General features: G+C 44.1%; 1 protein-coding gene and 2 long non-coding RNA genes across 3 annotated transcripts in view; 2 read left to right on the forward strand and 1 right to left on the reverse strand.

Annotated features, from left to right (window-relative positions):
• LOC143377876 (uncharacterized) overlaps positions 1-25,037 on the reverse strand; it is a 475,856-nt gene that overhangs the window by 304,933 nt on the left and 145,886 nt on the right. Inside the window, exon 4 of the mRNA XM_076829675.1 lies at positions 415-641. Within this exon, the coding sequence (XP_076685790.1) occupies positions 415-641 (227 nt within the window). The remainder of the gene's footprint in view (positions 1-414; positions 642-25,037) is intronic.
• LOC143377900 (uncharacterized) overlaps positions 1-25,037 on the forward strand; it is a 250,616-nt gene that overhangs the window by 130,820 nt on the left and 94,759 nt on the right. The gene's annotated exons all lie outside the window — the stretch shown is intronic.
• On the forward strand, positions 22,271-24,462 carry LOC143377906 (uncharacterized). The gene is made up of 3 exons (XR_013087440.1): positions 22,271-22,283; positions 23,272-23,367; positions 23,457-24,462. It is a non-coding gene; the product is annotated as an uncharacterized LOC143377906 (long non-coding RNA).

Below are 25,037 nucleotides of genomic sequence, written 5' to 3' on the forward strand. Positions count from 1 at the left end.
TTTACTCTACCTAGATGCATGTAGCCACAGTAATTGTGAAGTTATGTGTGTAGTTACATTGTAAAAAGAGGTTTGATAATAAATTTAAAAATTATGATATATTTTTTAATAAATAAATGTATTAGTCAAATATTTAGAAACAAAACGTAAAAATAATGTTAATATTTACCAAATTAAAAGTAAAAGAATTAAAATTGTTCACAAATGAAATAAAAATGTACAAACTCATACTGACTCTAATTTAAGTCCATCTGCTTTTAGCACTCACTTCCCATTCCTCGTTGATAATCCCTTAACCTTAAGTTCTTTTACTGTGTACAGTTAAATTCTTCCCTTAAAATTGTATCAAAATTGCGAGTGAGACCCATCGTAGTCTCCTTGTTAGTATTTTTCGGCCGCTTCTTGTATTCTCACCTCAGCAACCTGACCTCCCTGGTGCTGCTGCAGCTAGTGCCGGAGGACGTGACGCTGTTGATGCTTCTGCTACGACGACTCTTCAGCGAGTCACCCAGGTTGTAGACCCCGTTTGCCGTTATGGAAAACGATCTCAGCCTGTAATATTCCACGCCGTCCTCGGTTTCGCCCTCTTCGCCACCACCGCCACCGCCGCCACCGCCGCGTTTCGTTTCAGCGAGCATCGGCTGAAAATGACAATTTGAAATCAATTAATTCGCATTTTTTCAATAGGGAGGTCTATTCCGTTTTGGACGGAGCACTACAATGCATTCTTTGGAATTCCGGTTCTTTCCTATCGCGCGATGTTGCCATCGTGGGGTTTTAGTGGGTAATAATCCCACACTACTCTGCCTCCTTTGAATATTTCCCCACGATGAAAAAAATGGGAGATCTAACCTAACGGTTAGGGGTTATGATGAGAGCTGTTGATTCCCGCGAGATCGGGTACCCGGGTACCCGTGAGATACCCGGGAAGAGAAATGGCCATAGGGTCGAAGGCTTCGACCCCCGGGGAGACAGGAATACCCATTAAGAAGTGAGAAATCCCCAGTTTCGAGTTTCTCACCAGATCTTTCCGAAAATGACGCCAATCGATTCCTTATGTTTCTCCGATGAAAATAACGCCAAGAACGACGTAATTCGGACCATAATGAAGGAAATTCCATGAACAAATGTTTTGCATTATTTCAAATTCACTTCTTCAAAAATAGTCTGATTTACATGAAATTTTGTATGATTTTCAGCGGAAAAACATAAGGAATCCATCGGTGTCGCTTCCATATCGATACGATAAAGAATAAAAATTATTTTATTTCTGAAACAGGTATGAATCCTCGGCCGACCGCGGCAAATTGAGGTCGACCCTCCCCCCCCCCCCCCCAGTCGAGGGTGAAAATGTGAAATATTCATTTCAGTGTATTAAGAAATTCTTTATTCTTTATCGTATCGGTATGGAAGTGACATCAATGGATTCCTGGCGTTCTCCAGATTAAAATTATACTAAATGTCATGAAATTCGGACTATTCTTACATAAGCAATACCATCATGCGAAGAGTAGACTTTTTTTACCACACTCTCTTATTTTAGCGAGCAGGGAAACGATTAAATATACATAAAATTGAATGGAAATGTTAGAGGGGTTAAAGAATCGAATAAAGGGAAGAGTAGGGACGAGGGGTACTGCACCGAGGGGCGAGGGTGATGCTGAGAGGGGGAACGTGACCGCGGGGAGGGTATACCGCCGATGACTCATCACGCGTTGTCGGAGGCGCGAAAAGTCAAAACAACCCGCCACTCTCTTTTCGGCTCAAGGTCAGATCACCCCCGCGATAGTGGCGAACAAGGAGTGAGAGATTGGTACGATATGCATCTATCCCTTTCCCTGTCCGTCTCCAGACAAAACGCAGGCATTATTATTATGCGTAGAAGATTCAAGTCTAAACCTGCATAGCCCTCGCGCAAAAATCTATCGAAAAACATATAACTATAAGTATGAGCAATACAGTATACTACATGCCACGGTAAGGGTATACGTGCGAGTACATAAAACAATGGTCCAAGTCGTTGCTAAGTCAAGATCGAGAACAACGTGTAATAGAACACATATCGAATTATCGTTAAGTAAAGATCTGGAACAACAACAACGTGACACGAATAAGTTTGTTTCGCGAAGAGTATATGGAGGGGTTCATGAACGTGTTCGTGGCGTTATCTGGGATGTCCGGACTTTTGAAAACTACAGTATTGTCTCGTTACGGGCTCGGTTTAGTGTACACGATACGGACTTTTCGTTATCCCCACACTTCTGTCTCACTCTTGTCCGGTGAAGGCAAGAGCGAGATGGAATGAGAGCGAGCGAGAGGTGCTGAAAGCGAGCGAGAACGGTACAAGACAGGCGACGCGTTGATGTTTGGACTCGCTCCGTCTTTCGGACGCCTGACACTCCGTCCTTTGCGTGCGCGATGGCCCCAAGCGCTTACCGTGAGCACGAAAACCGCTTCGCAAAATCTTGACGCAGGTCCGGCTCACGGTAATCGCTTGCGACCATCGCGCACGCTCGCCGCGCACGCAGTGTTCTATCTCTCTCCCCCCTTCGGCCCGAAAGAAGCGAGAAACGAATACTCGGAACTAGAGCTCCGTTCACGATACGGGCTCAACGCCGGTCCCGACCAGCGAGCCGCTAACGAGACAATACTGTACCGCGGAATTCCACGACTGGATGGACAGATGTGATCAGACAATACGTCTTATCGTCGAGTATCAGCAAGGCGAACGCGTGCCGGTGTGGACGAAACAGCGGATGGTATCGCTGCTCGCCCGGACAAAATCATTGCGTGCGATAGTGCGTGGATGGTTATCGCGCAAAGGGTGCGGAGTGGCTGCTCGAGCGACGGCACCCAAGGTCGAGTGGGAGGAACTTGAAACCGCGTTCGAGAAACGGTTGTTTACCGGGGCGGTAATCAACGTGGGGGCTGCGGATCCACGCCGATTCTTTCAGAATGCCCGTCGAACGGTGATTTCGCGCGTTACGGACGCCATTACGAAGCATCGCGGCGTGTCCGTGAACACCGTTCTCAGCGCCGAAATCATGTTGCGGGACGAGACGGACGTGAAGAGTTCCGCAACGAGTAATCAAGTACTTTTTATGTCTTCGAATGTTTGCGAGTGGTACACGAAGCAAGTGGTAGCTGCGATGTTGATCGCGATGCAGGCGTTTCAGGAGCAGCTTACGGGCAGTGCAGAATCTCGTAATAAATATCAACAAACACAATCCACTCCGCGCCGGCTGCAACGTACCGCTTCCGCGAGTAGTCGCGGCGAAAAAAGCGGTGGTGAACGTTCAGTGCAAAGAGAAGACGTGCTTTTTGTGGTCGGTGGCGACGGTCAGTCAGTGTTTCCGACTGCTACACACGGGGACAGGATTGCGTCGTATCCGCACTATTCGACGGTGCTCCGTACGGATGCTCTAAGACTTCCCATGTCGATGGACCAGGTGCAGACGTTCGAGGTGGCGAAAGATGTATCCGTGAACGTGTACCTATGGTCCGACGACGAAGGTTGTTTGCCTCAAGGCGTGACCGGCAACAAGCGAGAGGGGAGACACGCGAACCTGTTGTTGGTACAAGATCCCAAGGATTTGCAGCGATATCATTTCGCGTGTATTCGCAGTCTCTCTCGGCTGATTTCCAGACAATTGCGCAACCATCATAGCCAAGTGTTTGTTTGTGATAGGTAAGCAAATAATAAAAAAATAAGATTTCGAGCGATATGCGACGAAGCGTTTGCATTGTTCTTTCCGTATACGTTTCAGGTGCTTGAACTTTACCTCATCGGCAGAACGATTACAACAGCACACCGTGGATTGTCTGCGATTAAACAAGTGTGCAGTAGAATTGCCGTCCGACAAGGACAAATTTTTACGATCCGAACATTATGAGCGCAAGGAACGAGTGCCGTTCGTCGTATACGCAGACTTTGAGTGCTTGCTGGAGAACATCGAGCAGTCACCGATGGATCATCGTCGCACGTACGCGTATCAACGTCACAGAGCTTATAGTGTAGGGTACTATGTACATTGTTCTGTCGACGAGTCTCTGTGTAGATATCGAGCGTATCGCAGCGATACCGATTGTGTAGAGTGGTTCGTGCGCGAACTGCGCGAATTTGCGAAAATTGCGTTCTCGTGGTTATGCATCAAGAAACCCATGACGTCGTTGACGAAGCAACAGTGGCGGAATTTTCGCGAAGCGACCGTATGTCACGTGTACGGGGGACTCTTCGACAGAGATGAAGATGACGTGAAAGTGCGATCATTGTCACTCAACGGGAGAGTACAGGGGCGCTGCTCTAGGTCGTGCAGCTTGCGGTATCAACGTTCGTGCACGATACTTGTGGTGTTCTACAACCTGTCCGGCTACGACGCGCACTTCGTGATCATGGAGTTGGCAGACGCGTTCAAGGGCAAGATCAGCCTGCTACCGTTAACGAAAGAACGATACATCTCGTTTACGAAGAAAGTGGAGGACCTCAAGAGCGAACACAAGGATTGGCGAAAAATGTCGGAGTTTTGATTCGTTGATTCCTTCAAGTTCTTGGCTGCGACTCTGCAGAAACTCGCGTTGGATCTCGGGAAAGAGAGACTGATGATTCTACGACGAGAGTTTCAACATCTTCCGGACGAGCAATTCGATCTCCTGACCAGGAAGGGGGTCTTCCATACGATTACGTAACCACGTACGACAAGTTGAACGACACGCGACTGCCGCCTCGCGAAGCATTCCATAATAGACTGAACGATAGCAACGCGTCGGAGTCTGATTACGCGCACGCAACGAACGTGTGGAACAGTTTTAATACGCAGACGTTAGACGAGTACAGTGATTGTATCCCAAAACGGACGTGCTGTTACTCGCGGAGGTGTTCGAGAACATTCGCATTGACTCTAAAGCGAGCTACGAATTGGATCTCGCGCATTACTGTACGTTACCGGCATTCACGTGGGACGCGATGCTTAAATACACGCGCGGCGAATTGGAACTGCTCACTGACGTGGACATGCTGATGTTCGTGGAACGTGGCATACGCGGTGGCCTGAGTCAGTTTTCGCATAGGTATGCGTGCGCCAACAAGTGTCTTCCGACGTCGATGTAGGACTCGTCGAAACCATCCACGTACTTGATGTACTTCGACGTGAACAACCTGTACGGATGGGCAATGTCTCAGGCGATGCCGCAGGGTGGATTTCGATGGATGGACGATGTGTATGCGCGTGTTTCAATGCATGAGCATATGTATATACGTTTTCATTAATCTCGCGTATGATTTTTTTTTCACGCACGAGTATGCAATGTATGGACGTAGCGTAGGGTAATGACAAACATATTGTAAAAGTAACAGTGTATGTGTATTATTCTTTATTTTTAAATACAAAGAATGCAATAAAGAATAACTATATATAAAAATGTAAAACGTATGTGTATATTTATTAATTTAATTAATAAGAGGCTGCTGATGCGTCACACAACATACTTTTCCTGTATCCACGAGTTCTTGGACGAGACGAATCCCAACCATTTCACGGACACCCGATTCCCCTTGCGGTGAATAATCTTTTCGACCAGATAAAGGTCCGGATTCGCGACAGAATGCAGCTCGTGCTCGTAGAATCCGCTCGAGATTGGCTCCCCCGCGGAATCGCGTAGAATGTTTGTTACCGGGTGCGTTCTTTGTACCGCGATGATTTCGAACACCTCGGTTGACCAGTTCGGTGTGTATCCCTTCTCGAAGATCGTCTTGAATTTGCTCACGCATACTTTGTCACCGACGTGGAATTTCGCGCGTCGTCGTAGCTCGATGTCTGACGAGACGGACGGCTCGCGCACGATGAACGGCAAACGAGTGGCGGAGGTAACATCGGCGGGTCGCGCGTTTATCGTGCGATGCTTGCGATGATTGTAGGTGCGCACGAGCGTCGGTAACAGATCCAATCAGCGATAGGACGGGTTCAAGGAGTTTCCAAATCAGGTATTTCAGCGTGCGATTGAAACGCTCGACGATCGACGCTTTCATCACGCTGTACGTCGAGTAGTGGTTGATTCCGCGAGACGTCACGCATCGTTGAAATTCCGCGTTGTAGAACTCCTTTCCCATGTCGGTTTATAGGTTTCGTGGGCATCTGCTTCTCCGTCGCAACACGGTCGCGAAAGCCCCGGTCACGTCGCGCCCGCTTTTCGTTTTCACGGGCACGGCCCACGCGTACTTGCTGAACGTATCGATGATCGTGAGTATGTAGTTATGACCGCGATTGTGGCTAGCGTACATTTCCACCAAGTCTGCCTGCCACAGATTATCGTAGCCTCGAGTGAGGACGCGCCGCCGCGGGAAATTTCGTCTCGCGGGAGCATGCAGTTCGTCGACCAATTGTATTCGCTCCTTACTGGTGCTCATAACGATGATGATGACGACGATAACGTTCCAGCATCCTATATAGCACCAGGCTCTCGAAAGCACGTGAAACGCACTCGAAACACGTACGTTGTTGGCGGAGTTTGCTGTCGTCGTCGTCGTTGTAGTCGTTGTGCGAATTCACGCTCCTCGTCGCGCTTCCTTTCGTTTGTGTACTTCCGCGTTCGGTGTCGCGAGCTCGTCGAGTCTATTCTCCAAATGATCGAGGCGTTGTTGCATCGCGGTATTTATCAAATTCTCCAAGTCATGGAGACGTCCTTCCACCGCGGTATCAATCGGGATCTTCGAAGCGTCCAGTCGTCTAGTAATCAATTCATTCATGTCCTCCTCCATAATGTCGAGGGCACGCCCGACGGTACGTTCCATGTCGTCCACGTATCGTTTCGTCGCAGCGTCGGTATCCTCCTCCGGATGTGCTACGCGACGCATCTTGCGTTCCATCGCGTCGAGCGCCGACCGATCGGTACCTAGACGCAGCGCGTTCCCTCGAACGTAATTCGCGACGTACAGATTCCGCGAGCGAATCTTCTCCATGCGTTGATCGTTGTCACGGTCAGCGGTAGTATCAACGGTGCCGTGCAAGGACGCGCCAAACTTGTTCACCGACATGCCAGTGGCGATCACGAACGAGACTGACATATCGCCGATCTGAACGATCAATTTACGATGCGACCGGCTTCGTGAAGTTCCTCCACGATGGAGGCGATTTCGTTATCGTGTCCGGTGTGACCGGCGTCGCGCGACGCCGCGAGTAATGGTAGTCTATCGACCAATTCTTTCGGATCGTCCCAGTACACGTAATCGCATTATTGGTGACCGTCATCGCATCGTCGATGGGTAATCCTCGACCTTCGTGCGTACTCTCGCCACCGCCATTACGGTCTCCGCTAACCAACGACACGATTTTTCTGTACTTGTAGCCCTTGTTGCCTAGCGTGGGCTTGCTAGCCGAATACTCCCGTTTATGCGCGATCGTCGACAACAAGATGCCTTGGTACACTTCGAGATCAGCATTCGTGTACACCCGATCATTCGGTATTCGCATGAACAGCAGTTCGTACAAGCCTCAAGTGCCCGCGTATAGCTTGCCCTTCAAGCTAAGGTCGTCGTTCTCGCCGATGGTGAGCACGGAATCACCGATAATCAGCTGTTCGTCGTCGCTTAGGTACACTCCGTACACGTTGTCGATCAGTTTCCTGGTATCGGTGAAGAACAGTTGCAGATATTCGTGCGATAGCGGGTTTTCCTGCTGCGTTTTGGGTGTACGCGTCGAGGTTGTCGACGGTGGTTCTCGGCTTCAGAACTTCCCGAATCGTTTCGTCCGTCTTACTCTATCCCAGATCATGCTCCTCAGTTGTTTCGTAGTCCTCCTCGTCGGTGTCGTCGTCATCGCTATCTTCGTCGTCGTCGTCGTTCGAATCCGGTAGCGGAGTCGTTTCCGGCCGTATCGTCGCTTCGGCTGTGGACGGAGTAAAGGATAATCGTTTTTTCTTCAACCGATGTTGTTGTTGTTGTTGCTGCTGCTGCTGATGCATCCTATTGCTACGACCAATGGTTGTAGCTTCGATGGCATTGCTGGGTTCATTTCAACACCGCAGTGTTCTCGACCAAGTGTTTCAACGGTTCGACGATCGGACTCGCACTCTCCTCAGCAGCGGCTGTCGTCGCCATTTTACCAATTTTCAGGCTCATGTATTTCTTTCGTATAGCGTCGCTGATTTTAGCAGTTTTCTTCTTCGTCTCAAAGTCTCGCGGCTGTTGTCTACGTCGCCGTTTCTGTTTCATTCCTTGTTGTTGCTGCGTGGTCTCCATGTTGGGACCGCTAGTCGTCTCCGTCGCTGGTCCGTTAGCCATCCCCAGTGTTGCTCGATGAAGGACTCGCGGCCTACTGATGTTCTCGCGCTACCACGAACTCGTTAAATCCGCGTCGATACCATCATCGTACATGGAGCTGTCCTTGTCGATAACCACGAAGTCGTATCGACGTCTCCAACATCTCGCGCACAGATCGTTGAACGCCTCGAACGTCATGTCCGTGTTTACGTGATCGTTATACACGCGACGCAAGTTCGTACCGTCGTGTTTGAACAGCACGAGAAAATTCGCATTGTCTCTGATCAAGCGTTTCGGTATTCGCACGTAGGATTGGCACAAATAAAAGCAATCCACGCTCGCGTGCCTGCCCATGGAGAAGTATTCGCGGGTCGCTGTTTGTTCGTCGCAGGCCACGTCGTCGAACACGAAAATCGAATCGGGTCGAGCGTCTCTAGGCGGGACGATCTCGGCGGTGTCCGAGTAGGGAAAGTATCCGAGTCCGCCGACGCGCGACAACACTCGCTCCAGATACCGATACTTTGGCTGTCGCAACGATTTCGAGTACACGTACACGTTCTCGACGCGCAAACCATTCGGACCCTCCAGCAGGCTGAGAAGCACGTTCGTTTTCCCGCATCCGGACGGACCGCAGATCACGGCTTGCACGCTGTTCGGCAGCAACGAACCGTGTCGGCGCGATCGCCTCTCGTTCCACGTCACATCCTCCAACGTTCTGTTCGCGGTCACGCGAATAGCGTTCGGCTGTTTGGCGAATCGCATGGCCTCTCCTCGTCGAAAATCTGTAACACTATAGCTATTTACATCCACGGCGATTGTCGAGCGGCTCAGAATCGTAGTATTCGTCGAATCGATCACTATCGAAGCACTGTTGACTTGCGAATGTCCTTGCAGCCCCGTGTATCTGCATTTTCATACGTATGGTTGCTGTAACGTGTAAATCGAAGAAGAAGAAGTCAACGAAGACAGAATCGGGTCTCGTGAACAGGATCAAAAACCGTTTACCGATAGAGCTGCACATTCCGGGTTATCAGTTCTGCGCGCCGGGGACGCGTTTGCTGAAGCGATTGGCTCGCGGCAACGAAGGTATAAATCCGCTGGACGCCGCTTGTCGAGAGCACGATATCGCGTACTCGCGGCCCCGGGACGTGGAGGGTCGACGTGAGGCGGATCACGCGCTAGCTGAACGAGCACGAGAACGAGTGTTCGCAAACGACCCGACTTTCGGTGAAAAAGCAGCAGCGACTGGAGTGTGGGCCACGATGAAAGCTAAGTCTAAACTCGGTATGGGTATGAGAATAAGAAGAAGGACTACGAGAAAGAAACGCAATTCCAGAGGACAACATTCGCGGCGACATCGCGTCCTACCGGTGGCGAAACGCGGTGGTTTTCTCCCGCTTCTTCTACCCGCTCTGTCGGCTATCGGTGCATTGGCCGGTGGAGCGGCGGGTATCACCAAAGCCGTTAAGGACGCGAAGTCTGCGTGAAAACAGCTGGAAGAGACATTGCGTCATAATCGGGCGATGGAAGGACGAGGAATGTATCTGGCACCGTACAAGCACGGCGCCGGCATGAACGATTGTTTCTGAATTCCGAGTCGTATCCGTACGACGACCTACATCTGGATTTCGATAAATCTAAATACGCGCTCCTGTACGATATGTACGCGAAATTTACCCGTTCGTACTGTAGCGGTTTCGACGCTAGCTCATTCGTTGGAAGACCGGCCGATTTTACCACTATGCGTCGGAGGCTCGGGGTTTTCCCCGTGTTGCTGGGTGAGTCGGGCGATGGCCAACGCTGCGTGTCTGGCAGCCGGACTTGCCCAGGTAATGGATTTTCGGCGTGCCGACGCGCTTGTCCCGCCAAAATTTGCCGCGCGTTTTCAGCGTCGCTTGGGGCACGCGGCCCTCTGAGGGGGCTGTATAAATAGCCGTCCTGAGGTGCCGCTCACCCTAGTCTTTCTTGAAACAGCCTGTAGAGGCTACGTCACGCGTCGTGTAATTTTCCGCCGAAATCCATTATTGTTGCATCAGTGTTAAACTGAGTATCGCCATAACGCGAATAAAAAGGAGTGTGGTGAAATAGATCTTGGTATTAATATCCTTCTCGCCCCTCAGTACTATGGCTACGACGAACCGTTGTTGAATACGAACGAATTCTTACGTTACGCCCCTATCGCGATTATAGATTGTTCTCGACAGAACGAGTCGGTGAAGAGTGCAACGGTGGACGTGCGAATTGACTTCGAGTGTGGAGATAACGTAAAGATTGTCTGGCGGCTTCGTTATAGTATAGGTAGAACCGTGCAGTTAATTAATATGAATGATAACGATACTAAATCGCTAGCTTGTCCATAAGTCTCGACACTAAGTCGGAATAGCGTTGTATACAAGGTATGACGCTTGGTATAATTAAACTGATCGTAAAGATTGTTTGGCGGTTTCGTTATAGAAATTGAAAGGATTACTTCTCTCTGAGTATAATGTTTTAATGGTGCCTATGAGCTGGCTCACGCTTTTCTTGTATGGAATTTGAGAGGCTAACTAAAGCGTCCTCATATGGAATTTAAGGGGCTAATTAAAGCGTGCTCGTATGGAAAGCTTGATTAAAAGCGTCCTTAGGATGGTTTGGTGTCAGAACCAAAAACTGTCCTCTCCTGCAGGCAGGCCTATATTTATACTCCTTGCTGGAGCTTGACCCGCGCCAATCAGTTGCTGCGTAATTATCCGTACCAATCAGATTCTACGTCCGGTTCCCGCCAGTCGCGCACTACGCTCAGTTTAATCGGCGTCCGGTTGAACGTGCGGTATGCGCCTGCGCGCTCAAGTCGTTCACGGTGCTGAATTTAATTTGAACGGGCAGTTATGCGCATGCGTTGCGCGTGGTTTAGTTTAAGTGTTCTCCGCTACGTGTCTTAATACTAGAATGAAAACGACGATAATTGTAGAAAGGAAAAAGAAAAATTTACAGCGGTAGTAGCAATACATTACAATCTCCAAAACTAAGCTATATTTATATTTCATACCTTTTGCATGTCGTTCGGATCAGGCATAATAACAGCGATGCTGAGCCTCGCCCTTTCTATACTTTGCGTTTTCTAACTTCGCGACGTTGTATTGATTATTTTATAAAGAATAAAGACGATTTATTATCATTATTATTCTAGAGATTTCAAATTAATAGCTGAAAAAAATTATGATTTTTCGATCATTTTACAGTAGTCTAACCCCTTAATGGCCCAACTAGCCACGACTGTCCTATTCTATCGTACAAAAATGTTCACACTGTTTTTTAGTTAAAATCCTACCATTTTAAACAAACGAAGTTATACAAATATTTCCTTGCTCTGCTCCAGCAAACTACTTATTATTGAATTGCATACAATTTTATTATTCTAGAATGTTCGACATAATATTAAATGTTATTAATCGAAGATAATTTATTATTAAAGTGTAGGCGTCGTTGTTTGTTGACTATGTAAATAAACTTTGCTCGACACAATTTGCAGCGGACAAAAATATGTATTTGTGAACAATTTTCCCATAAATTTTGGTTTTTAAATTTTACTTATGAAAAAGACGTTACTGATGATTGGATTCGTTCTTGCTTCGTTTCCAAAGCTCGTTCCAAAATTACCCCAAGTATATAGCTATGATATTCCTCTTTCATATTTTTCATAATTTTAAATAGAAGAAAATCTTATTCCATATGGATGTTAAGAACTTTTTGGATTCATGTTGAGTGTTTTGCGTAAAGTACGCCAATTTTTTATAAAACCTCTGACAGCAGTGGCTGTGATTCGGTAGACACGTTTCCTACCCTCGAACGAATCAATATTCCACACGCCTCGTGACCTGCTAAAGAATGTATGTATAATCTCTGAGGCAGACTTACGAACAGAGATTAAGGTGAAAGTGAATCCTGGCGCATTGACGTGTCCATTATGAGAATTAAGGCTGCCGTCTCACCGAGCCTTGGATGTGTGCGTACGCTCACACAAGGTAGGAAAAGCGTGTACATATACACGAAACCGTTTCAACCAACTTTCGTCCTGGAATCGGCAAGAAAGAAGTTTTTGCGGGTATAGTTGCCTCCAGTAAACATTCGAGCAGGGTGATCTGGTGCGTTTGAACGCTAATAAGCACCGTACGTTGAAATAATAATGAATATATAAATCGTGCACTGAGACAGACTCGAGAAATGAGAGAATGAGGCTTCAAGGATTCTCCGTCGCCGGCGCTGATAATATACCATCAGCGCCATGTACCATCAGAACCGGTGAAAGTCCAAGCTAGCCGATAAATGTAGGAAAGACATAGTTGCCGATACGTATGAAAAGTCGCATCGCGCTGTTGCCGCATTTCCCCTATTACTATTTTGTCGTCAGGGAGGCTTGAATGAATCTCGGCGAAGCGGCTCACAGTAGGCCGGACTTATAATTTGCCGCCATTTGGGTCTTTTGTTTAAGATAGCGGAATGAAATTTGCGCCAAAAAATAGGAAAAAATTATTCCTTTCCAATGATGTATAATTTAATATTTTTCATTTATTTAATTATTTGTTTTTCAATTTTTTTAACTTATTTGTGATAAAAAAAATTAATTCTATTTATTCGCTACCTTATTTAATGCCCTTTACAGTGGTTTAAGTAAAATGTTTGGCAAACTTTTCGTTTCCATGTTACAAGGAAAAGTCGAATAATAAAGGAAAGTAGCAACAAATCGGTTTGTTTAAATTAAAGGCCAGGCTTTTGCGATAAATATTTTCTTTTATTAGTAACTAATATAAACAATCCATTAAAAAATAATTTTATATGCAGTAACGAAAACAGCGACATTTTTCAAATTTGACAAGGAATATCTTCCAAACGCCAAAAAGTTCCACTTTCGGAACAATTGCAATATTTTCAGCACACTCTCCTCTAAATAATCACGCAACGATCATTTCCCCCCTCGTCCCACTGTTCAAATTATTAGTGTTTAAAGTTATCATCGTTTTGTCGCTCCGTATAGCTTTACGTACACCTAAGATTCGCATCCATAATCCTGTGTCTTTTAAACAGAGGAGTGCATAAACTGCAGATATGAAGGAAAAAAGAAATGAAAAAAAGAATATGTACAGAGTCAATTTAAAAAAAGAATGAGTTTATACATAGATTACGTCAGACAGGGATGGGGTTCGTCGAACGATGGAAATACAGCCCGTCGATTTTTTCCAGTGCACAAGTTTCTGCTGAAATCACTGGAATTGATGCAACATTAATTAAAAAAATTTCATATTATACTTCAGGTAATTTTCTTCACAACAAATGGATGTTGAAAATTTAAAACTAATTATACATGTTCTATACGTACTTGCTCTCGGTATCAAGTACATTGTGAAAAGCCGGGATTACTCTAATACTAAATTAAAAACTCCTATTCATTATTACAGGTCATTTCTTCCCCCTATACAATAAATATTGAAAAATTTCGTCAATATTCGCAAGACACAGCAAATCATTACGTACAAAAGTATGCCTGGTACTATATGTATGCCAGCCTCTGTGCATAAATTATTAATACATGGGGCAGAAAAAATACAATATGCCAATAAGTCCAATTGGTTAGGATATGCTCCCTGGCATATGCGGATGACCTGGTGTTGCTGGCGGGAAAAGAAGAAGAGATGGAAAGTATGATCAGGCGACTAGAAAGATACTTGGAGGGAAAGAACCTGGAGGTTAACGTGGGGAACACAAAAGTGGTAAGGTTCAGAAAAGGGGGAGGGAGAGACACAAAGGTGGATTGGAAGTGGAAAGCAAAGGAGATTGAGGAGGTAAAGGAGTTTAAGTACTTAGGGTATGTGTTTAAGAAAAACGGGGGACAGGAGGCGCACATCCAGGACAGGGTGAAAAAGGGTCGTAATGCGACAGGTCTGGGGAATTGGGAAAAGGAATTTTGGAAAGGATTGGGGAAAGAAGATGTGGCTGTTTGATGCGCTGATGTGGACAGTATTAGGGTACGGGGCGGAGGTATGGGGGTGGAAGGAAAGGGAGGAGGTGGAGAGGGTACAGGAAAGGTTCACAAGGTGGTCGTTGGGGGGTAGACTGGAGGACGCCAGGATATATGGTGAGGAAGGAGACGAAGAGGGAAAAGCTGAGGACGTGGGCGGGGGGAAGGGTGTGGTGGTACGAAGAGAAGCTGAACAGGGGAGAGGGAGGGGAGTTGGCCAGACTATGTCTGAAAGAGGTAAAGGAGAGGGAGGGGGAGGAGGGGAGGTAATTGTCAAGGTGGGAAATAGAGAGAAAGGAGTTTAGGATGGAGAGAGGAGGGAGTGAAGGTAACGAAAGGGAAAGGGAAAGAGGGGGGTACGAAGACAGCAGGAGACAGGCAGAGGAGAGAAGGGAAAAAATACGGGAGTCCAAGTACAACAGGTGGTACAGGGAGATAGTGGCAAGAGGGATACCGAAATACCTGGCAGCGGGATGAAGTGAAGGGAGGTGCAGGAGGGTAGCGAGGTTTAGGCTGGGGAACGAAACGAGGGGGGGGGGGTACTGGGAGAAGGAAGAGGAGAGGAGATGCAGGATATGTGGGGGGAAGAAGAGACGCGGGAACACGTATTGGAGAGATGTACAAGGGAAGAAGAAGGAGGGGAGAGACGAATAGGGGAAATGATAAAGGAAATATTGGACGAAGGAGGTAAGGGAGAGGAATGGATGAAGAGGATAGAGGGAATGAGAGGGGAGGGGGAAACGGGGAGAAAGGGGAGGGAGGGAGAAAGGAACCAATGAATAAAAGGAGGAATGGAGTGAAAGAGAGGAAATGGAAGTCGAAGGCGAAGGAAAGGGGAGGAGGCGAGAACGGAAAAGGCATAGATTTAAGAGGCGAAAACGACAGGCTCGGGATAGATGGGAATGGAGTAAGCGCGGGGATGGAGAGGGGAGAGCGGCGGGCGAGAGAGCGGAGAGGCAGAGCGAGCGAGGCGAGTGCGAGGATAGTAGGATAAGAACATAAGATAAGGATAGGATAAGATTATGTTAAGGATTCGAAAGGCGACGGGGTTTATGATGCGGACGTGCTCTCTTCGCTATTTTTGAACTTAAATTTTCATTAGCGCGACTTTTGCAGCTGTTAAACATCTGGCATCATAAACAGGGGAAAAAGCTCCAAATCCCAGGTATGCCGGGTCTTGGAGTTTCTCCTGGCACTCAATAGTGATTGCCGCATCATAAACCCCCTGGACAGGTCGCGCACGTGAGGGTCGTTTCTGCCGCGGGACCTTGGGGCCTGTCTCGGGGTCTCGGTACGGTGTCTCCCACTGCATTTTGTTCATTTGGAAAGGTGGGCGGAGTATTGGTAAAATCCAGGAAAACGCCCAACGTGTCACCTTAAGGACACTGATTGGAAAGCAAATATTTCCGCCCTGAACGGACCTCCGTAGCAGACCAGGTGGTGGGGAAAACCGAGGTTTCGTTAGAGGGTACGCGGCGAAGGAAGAGCAGAACTCAGACCAGCAAAATCAAAAAAGGTTCTCGGCTCTTGTCGGCCTTGGAAACGGCCATACACGTTTTGTAATACACATTTGTAATACATATTCTTTAAATACATTTCACATCTTTTTCGACCATAGTAACGGTCATTTATAATAAATATTATTGGTCAAAATCAAGCGTTGTTACTGAACCAGCAGTGTATACACGTAACAATTACGCTAAAAACAATTACGTTAAGGAAAATGTAAAGGAGATTTGTAACCCTAAGGGGAAGCAATAAACCACATGCATACATACATACATACAATAAGTCCAATTGGGTAGCTTTCCGAGGAAGCTCAGGAAACCCGACATAAAGATTTTAAGAGAATCAGATGTGAAAATACTCGAAAATATTCCCGATTAGCAACAAACGAAGACATACTGTATAAATTACTTTTAACGTCCGATCCTTGTATGATATCTAGAATTGCGAATGAAATCATGTACTAAAAAAAATACAAATTTAGACCACGAAGCTGAGGAATTAATAAGTCATATTGCAAACATTAACATAACAACGCGACAATAGGCGCATATTGCAAATATATTAATAATAACACCTCGTACATCATGTATCCCTTCTGCTCAACTATCCCACTTTCACCGGTAATAACGTTAAACACTAATAATTTGAACAGTGGGACGAGGGGGAAATGATCGTTGCGTGATTATTTAGAGGAGAGTGTGCCGAAAATATTGCAATTGATCCGAAAGTGGAACTTTTTGGCGTTTGGAAGATATTCCTTGTCAAATTTGAAATATGTCGCTATTTCGTTACTGCGTATAAAATTATTTTTTAATGGATTGTTTATATTAGTTACTAATAAAAAAAAATATTTGTCGCAAATGCCTGGTCTTTAAATTAAACAAACCGATTTTTTACTACTTTCCGTTATTATTCGACTTTTCCTTATTGTTATACATGGAAACGAAAAGTTTGCCAAAGATTTTACTTAGACCACTGTAAAGGGCATTAAATAAGGTAGCGAATAAACAGAATTAAATTTTGTTATCACAAATAAGTTAAAAAAATTCAAAAACAAATAATTAAATAAATGAAAAAATATTAAATTATACATCATTGGAAAGGAATAATTTTTTCCTATTTTTTGGCGCAAATTGCATTCCGATATCTTAAAAACAAGACCCAAAAGGCGGCAAACTTTAAATCCGGCCCACTGTGTGCCGCTAATAAGCCGCGCCTCACTGAGTTTCGTGGATTTCGATGCTCGAGACGAGATTCACTACAGCATAATTAAACAATTTTTAATTCTTCATCGAATCGATATGGCAGTCACACCAATGGATTTCTTATGTTTTTTCGATGAAAATTGATAAATTTCGCAAACATCCGAAGGTAAATGGAAAACTTGAGATTCGTCATTTTTTAGTGCAATATTATGAGGCAATGAGAGCTACAATTCATTGATGTGACTGCCATATAGATTCGATGAAGAATTAAAAATTGTTTAACACGTTGACTGCCGCGCGCGTTTACAGTGAAATCTCCTTCAGGCCACGAGTACCGCTGTACGAAGCGTATTCTGCTGGGTATTCCCACCGATATTTGAAAATGCGAATCGCTGATTGTCGCAAGAATAACCTCCCGCCCCGTTTGTTTCCATGGTATCATTCTCGGTCATTTATTTTCGTTACTTCGCATTTCTTTCTCATCTCGCCACTGTACAGGATCAGTTTGACTCTTTGCCGAGTAACGAGCGGTATAACTTAAAATCTCTACCCTAATTCGTCGAAATGTCAAAAAGGAAAAGGGAAAACTTATTTGTTAGAGAGTCAAATAGCAGTGAACAAGAAAGCTTTTACGAGGCCGATAATGTGTCCATTGCCCGTAACGATCGACTTGGAAAAATACGTCCACGTTTCGACAAACTGGAGGGAAAGTATTAAAAATATTCACGCCTGAAGAACACGTTGTTATTGATGAAACGTTGATTCCATGGCGCGGAGGACTCATTTTCAGACAATATATACCAAATAAAGCGCACAAATACGGAATTAAATTATTTAAATTATGCTCAAGCACGGGATATACATGGGCGATGAAAATTTACTCTGGTAAATCAGCAGATGGTATTAGAGAAACGGGATTGGCACAAATGTATGTCTTCAGCTTGCAGAAAAACTTTTTCACCAAGGACGCACATTGTATACTGATAATTTTTACACGAGTTATGAGTTAGCAATATCATGCCTAAACCGCAAAACCCATGTAGTGGGAACACTTAGGAAGAAGAAAAAATTTCTCCCAAAAGGTATTCTTCATTGCAAACTCAGAAAAGGAGAGATGGTATCCAAAGAAGATGATAACGGGATTGTGGTACTCAAATGGAGAGATACAGGGGACGTAAGAATTTTATCAACAAAACACGCTCCTATCATGGTACCAAGTACAAAAAAAAATCGTAGCATTCGTACTGTTTCTCCAAGTCAACAGACACCTGCAACACTCAAACCACTAGCTGTTGTTGAATGTAATGCAGAAAAGTGTGGTATAGATTATTCCGACCAAATGGTTTCTTATGCCACCACAATTAGAAAAGGAATCAAGTGGTACCGAAAGCTTGGCAATCAACTACTTCTGGGGATTTCTGTTGTAAATGCTTTGACGGTTTACAAAATTGCAACAAAGAAGGATGTAAATATTAGAAGATTTAGGGAATTATTAGCTGCAAAATTATTTGGGTTGACTGAAAATACAACAAATCCTTGTCTTCGTCGGAGTCAGCATAATATCGTCGTTCGAAAAAATGATTCCGGAGGAAGCATTAGACGCGCATGCAAGCAATGTTATGCAGATAAAAGTCGTCGAATGGGCAGATCAAAGACACGAGAGAATTTAAAGAAAACAACAACTTATTGTCCAAGTTGTCCGGACCAACCCCAGCTTTGTATACAGGGTGTCCCACTAAGGAGTGGACAGCGCGATATCTCTTAAAGTATTGTCGATAAAAATATAAAAAAAATAGGGAATTGCAGGGTTCGAGGGGGGCCATTTATTAGCGCGAACGAATTTTGTTTTCGATTATTATTTTAAAAGATACGATGGTCAAGTTCGGTTTTTCAAATGGAACTATTTTTTTTGAAGACCTGAGTTGATAGTGCGTTCCAAGACAAATTCAATAAGCTTTAATGTATACACTTTATTTCCACTGGTTTTTAAGATATTGCGCTTGCAAATTTACTGATTTTCACTGCAAGAAACCCCTCTGGAATGGCAAAACCCGGGGGCGGTCTTACTGGCGCCACGGGTGGCACTGCCTGTTGAAATGGATACTTACCTGCCAAAGGTCTACGCCAGAAATGGCAGGCCCAAAGGCTGGACAATTCTTTTCCGTCAGAAATGCTACTTAGATAGGTACATTTGCGGTGTCGAGAAGCGCATCGTTACTTTTATTTCGCACTTGCTTCTACGCTCGGATGGCCGGTTCTTTTGGGAGGGATGCAATTTGGATTGGTTCTGATACAATCTGCTCCCTATGGTTGAAATTTAGTCTAGCTAATAAATGGGCCCCCTCGAACCATGCAATTCCCTATTTTTTTTATATTTTTATCGACAATACTTTAAGAGATATCGCGCTGTCCACTCCTTAGTGGGACACCCTGTAGATCGTGCCATCTTACTTTCTGACCCCGAATTTCGACCCGCTAACTTGCTTCTTGTTAAAGATACGTTGAAACGTAACAGTTACCCTAGAGAGATGGTCTCTGTGATTATCCGAGCGCGCATTTTTGAGATTTATCATCCGTTACTATTGGAGAAACGTAAGGAGGAGAGAACCAAAAAAATTGGACCAGTTAGTTGGAAAAACACTGTGGTCATACCTTTTAGTAATAACATCTTAAATGATATAAAAAGAATGTTTAGAAAAGTAGGAATACACACCATCTTTAAACCGCCACTTTATACTAAACATTTGTTTCCTCCAATCAAAGATAAAATACCCTTGTCTAAAAATTCTAACATCTTCTACTCAATCCCGTGCATGAGTTGTAACCAGGTTTATATTGGGCAAACCTCTAGGCTTTTGGAAAGACGGATTTATGAGCACAAAAGAAATATCTTTTTTTCTCCCCTCCAACACACTGCTTTAACGAAAGACTCACTTGAGTTCGACCATAGATTGGACTTTGACAACGTCAAAGTTGATGATAGAGAACCCAATCTGAATCAGAGAGTTCTATTAGAAACGCTACATATGATTAAACAACCGAGCGTAAATTCAGGTATGAAACACCTAAAATACAGGACTATTACGCAACCTTATTGAAGGAGTAATGCCTTATGATGTAATCTTTGTATTAGAATTTTTGTTTCTACATTTCTTTTCTATGGTTTGACCGTTATTACATATTACTGTCAACGTTATGTGATTATACCTTTGGATACCTATGAGTGATGGATTTTTACCGCATAAGTAATATTTGGTGGTATTATGGCAGTAAGGTTGTGCGATTTGGAGTTTCATCCTTCACATTTATTTCAAAATCTTTAACGTTTTCCGCTCTTGGCATCGTTTTAGCCGCACTCTGGTTTACGCTCTGGTGCTCTTGCCTTGTCTACTGTTTACCTCAGTCACCGTTCAACCGACTCGCACGCAGTGATGCCAGAACGGTGGGTTTTGTCCCACGGCCGCTACCACCACTCCACGACCAAGCGTACCCCCTCCTAGCGTCCGTACCGCACCACACAAGCATACCCGTCCCTCCATCCGTGTGCCGTACGCGCTGCCTGGCCACCGCTCTCCGGCGAGAATTCGTTTTCCCGACATCGAAGCGCTTGGCGCGCAAGCGAAAAATCAAGACTTCAAATCCCGGTGCGGATATTACTTTTTTTTTTTAATTATTCACTAATTTCTCTTTCTATATTCTCAACAGACTAAAGGCTTAAAAACTATTAATTTACTAAGCATTTTCGAAGCTTGATTTGCTGCTAAAGTGCGATCCTCTTTTGGCTTGTATCGCACCACTCCAAGCGTAAGTACCCTACCTTCTGTCAGTGTGCCGTACGCGCTGCCTGGCCGGCGCTCTCCGCCGAGAATTCATTTCATCGAGGTTTGAACCTCAATGCGAAGATTCTACTTTTTTCATTAATTATTTTCTAACTTCTCTTTCTATATTCTCAGTAGAATAAAAACTTGAAAACTGTTAATTTACAAAGAATTTTCGCAGCAGGCTAATGTACGATGTTGGTCTTCTGCCTTTTGTATACAGAAACAGAAATAATTCCTTGAAATGCTACTTACAAAATAAGCGCCGTTCTAGGATGGACTCCTTAAAATTCACGTCACAATGAGCAGTTACAAGCCAAAAGAGGATCGCACTTTAGCAGCAAATCAAGCTTCGAAAATGCTTAGTAAATTAATAGTTTTTAAGCCTTTAGTCTGCTGAGAATATAGAAAGAGAAATTAGTGAATAATTAAAAAAAAAAAGTAATATCCGCACCGGGATTTGAAGTCTTGATTTTTCGCTTGCGCGCCAAGCGCTTCGATGTCGGGAAAACGAATTCTCGCCGGAGAGCGGTGGCCAGGCAGCGCGTACGGCACACGGATGGAGGGACGGGTATGCTTGTGTGGTGCGGTACGGACGCTAGGAGGGGGTACGCTTGGTCGTGGAGTGGTGGTAGCGGCCGTGGGACAAAACCCACCGTTCTGGCATCACTGCTCGCACGTCGCACGTTTCTAGCAAACGCGATCACTGTATAAAAGCATACGCAGTATTTTTCCGTTATCTAACTTTCCTTGAAAATGGTCACAACCATTCACCGAAACGTTGGAATTTGATAACCCTCAAAATTGCACAATAGCTTTTATTTAATTACTTAATTGACCGAACCTGTGCGCCGAAATCATCTCTTATAATTAGAACAATTTTTACGGTCGAAATTCAAATTATATTATTTACTGACAGAAAATACTGTATATTTTGCGTTTGGACCCCGAAGAGGTTGAAATCTATGAAAGTAGAGAGAGATGGTGCGTTTTGGAAAAGAGAAATGGAGCCAAAGCTGGTTCAATTTCATTTAGAATGCATGCTACCCGAATTAATAGATAGTCGGCACAATAGGTGCATGCCTATTCGGGAGCCTCAATTTATACTAGCAGAAAGAGCGAAAGAAAAAGCGAAAAGCTTGAAAAAGCGAAAGAGGTCTCCCTCCGAAAATAGTGAAACTCCGATCTTATCGAACCGGCGTCGACAGCGGTGTAAAGTACAGGTCTGCAATGACACTGTTCCTCGCGGATCATACGATCACCCGAGTGGATCGAGGCCGCCGTAACTTTTCCAAAAAAGTTACGAAGGAAATAATAAGTTTAATTCACCCTTTAATTTTTTCAGACACATTTCTAAATTCACGGGAGTAGACAGACAGAAGACAGACGCAAGGTAGAAAACAAAATACAGATGCGGATCTACGTTGCAAATTATTTGCATCCGTAAGGGTGCCGAGTCAATTTGGTTAAAGGACACCAGGCTGGTAATACGGGCGTCGCAGGTATGCATTAGAGGTGTGCGGGTACCCGACTTTTCGGGCTCGGGTCGGGTCGGGTAAAGTCGGGCGAGCTCGGACGTGGGCCCGGGACAGACGGGCCTACGGGTAGTCCGACTGTGTCGTGTAGCTCGATTATTTCGGGTAATGCGGTGCTTGATAAGTTGATATACGTATTCAGCTTTTTTAAACAACCGAGTACTCGAAAAGCATGTACAAAATCTTTACCTATATGAAATTTTAGAATAAGATAATTTTCATATTCATATGCGTGTATATTTTTATTACATACTATGAAACATCCAGAGAATATTGTTAATAATGCATTAAACTTCCTTTTTTTAATATCGCAATACTAAATACATGTTTAAAAACACATATTTTCCGGATGTTTTATAGTATTTAATAAAAAATATACAAGCATATGAATATGAAAATCATATTATTCTAAAGTTTCATAAAGGTAAAGATTTTGTACATGCTGTTCGAGTACTCGGTTGTTTAAAAAAGCTGAATACGTATATCAACTTATCAAGCACCGCATTACCTGAAATAATCGGGCTACCCGATAGAAACGCGCTACCCGAAGTAATCGGGCCTGTGATGCCAGATCGGGGACGGGTTCCCTCGAGGATTTCCCCCACCTCGCGCACACTACGCTGGAGCGGCGCGTCCGTGAGCTCGGCGCTTCGGAGTCCAACTCACGGACACGCAGCTCCGGCATAGTGTGCGCGAGGTGGGGGAAATCCTCGAGGGAACCCGTCCCCGATCTGGCATCACAGAATCGGGCTACACGACACAGTCGAACTACCCGTAGGCCCGTCTGTCCCGGGCCCCCGTTCGAGCCCGCCCGACTTTACCCGACCTGACCCGACCGCTCGGGTACCCGACACATTCGATTACCCGCACATCCTTAGTATGCATGATGTTCGACGAAATATTGAAACAAACTTTTACTTTTATATACCGAAATGTCTGTGATCATTTCTTACAGACGGACTTTTTATAAAATTACTGCGCACGTGGTGTATGGGACAGTAATGCCAGGGCAAATGGAGTACTACATGAAATAATAAGTACCATATTTCAGGTAATGCTTGACACTTTATAAATCTGCGGTATAATTTTGTACACTTATAAAACAACAATTAAGTATTTCCATTACATAATGTGTTACAGATCCACACTGCTATACGTCAGATTTCATTATGAGCGATCTGGCAAAATTGTAGGAAGAGCACAAATGAAGAAGAGGAATTACCCAGAATGAGAGAAGATAATAAGAGAATATAATTCTTCGAAAAATATATAGCACTATTTTTTATCTGTAATCATCCATATCAAGGGGGTGAAAATTTGAACGTCTTATTTCAATTCTCCAATGAAGTTGGATTGATTTATTGTGATGACTGTAACTTGATTAGAGACAAAAAAAAATATATATATAAAAAATGTTATGTTAATCGATTTTATCAAAAAGGCATTAACAACTAAAAAATAATTCTATTCTTGTACTACAGTTTCCATGGTGTTTTTTAACTTTGAATAAAAACGTGGAGCAGGATATTTCATAACAGAATATGAATGAATTCAGTACGGTATCAAGTGTCGAAATGAATTTGTTGCGAAATATCCTGCTCCACGATTTTATTTAAAGTGAAAATGCACCATCGAAATTGTAGTATAAGAAAAGAATTATTTTTTAATTTTTAATGCATTTTTAATAAAATCGTTTATTATAATTTTTTTTAAATATTTGTTTTATTTTCTAGTTTTTAGTGTTTGTGAATTTACATTTCACAGCTCAAACTTCTTTACAAATATCTTTTATTGCTGTATGCAGTTTAAAAGTTTGCTTGAAACCTACAGTGCTAAAACTTCGTAAAGAACGTGGTTGATTTTGTCGATTGGATTTGTGGTTATGGGTTATTATTTATTAGTGACTGTGTAATTCTTTCACCCCCACGAAGTTTTTTTCATAATTTTGTATTGTCATCCAAACTACGCACCCCTGCAAAGTTTCAAGATAATTGGATGGTTTGAAGTGGATTAAAATTGAGTTTCCAGATTTGAATGAAACATACAAACAAACAGAGAATCGTAGCTGAATAAAATCGTTTAATGAGATATTCCAAAATATACGTATTCTTAGTACTGATCTCCAGTTTATATTGATAAATTTTTACAACCGTGAAATAACAATTCCGAAGAAAAACGTGTACAAAAGTATTGAAATATACTATTTATCCAAATTGAAGTTTTAAAAAAATGATTACGTTATTAAATTTGTGTTTAAACAACAGACAATTATTGTTGATATAAAAGATAATTTGATGTATTGTTAGATAAAAAAGAAAGCGTCATATGTTTTTAGAAGAATTATAGCATTCATAAATTTCATTACGATCGGCGTATAGCTAACACAATTTGGTAATCGATTATCAAAAATATCAAATAGCAATAGATATTCGTAACAGCCTTTTATTAAAAACTCAGTTACGCTCGCGACATTCAAACAGTGTAAAATATTTCGTTTACGTATTACTGGACAAAACCAAAACCGGGCTTGATGCAATTATTGGACATACATGCGGATGCAAAATCGGTGAACGAGTTGTAGGCTGCTGCTCGCATGTAGCGATGATTTTATGGTATTTCGGTTCCGCTCGACACAAATCTTAAGTCCGTTTGTGTGCGAGCTTTCTGAATGATTATTTCATAAATGCATCGTCACCCGAAGAAAGTGACACAGACGTATGA

The sequence above is a fragment of the Andrena cerasifolii genome, chromosome 16 (assembly GCF_050908995.1).
Source record: "Andrena cerasifolii isolate SP2316 chromosome 16, iyAndCera1_principal, whole genome shotgun sequence".
NCBI classification, from domain to species: domain Eukaryota; kingdom Metazoa; phylum Arthropoda; class Insecta; order Hymenoptera; family Andrenidae; genus Andrena; species Andrena cerasifolii.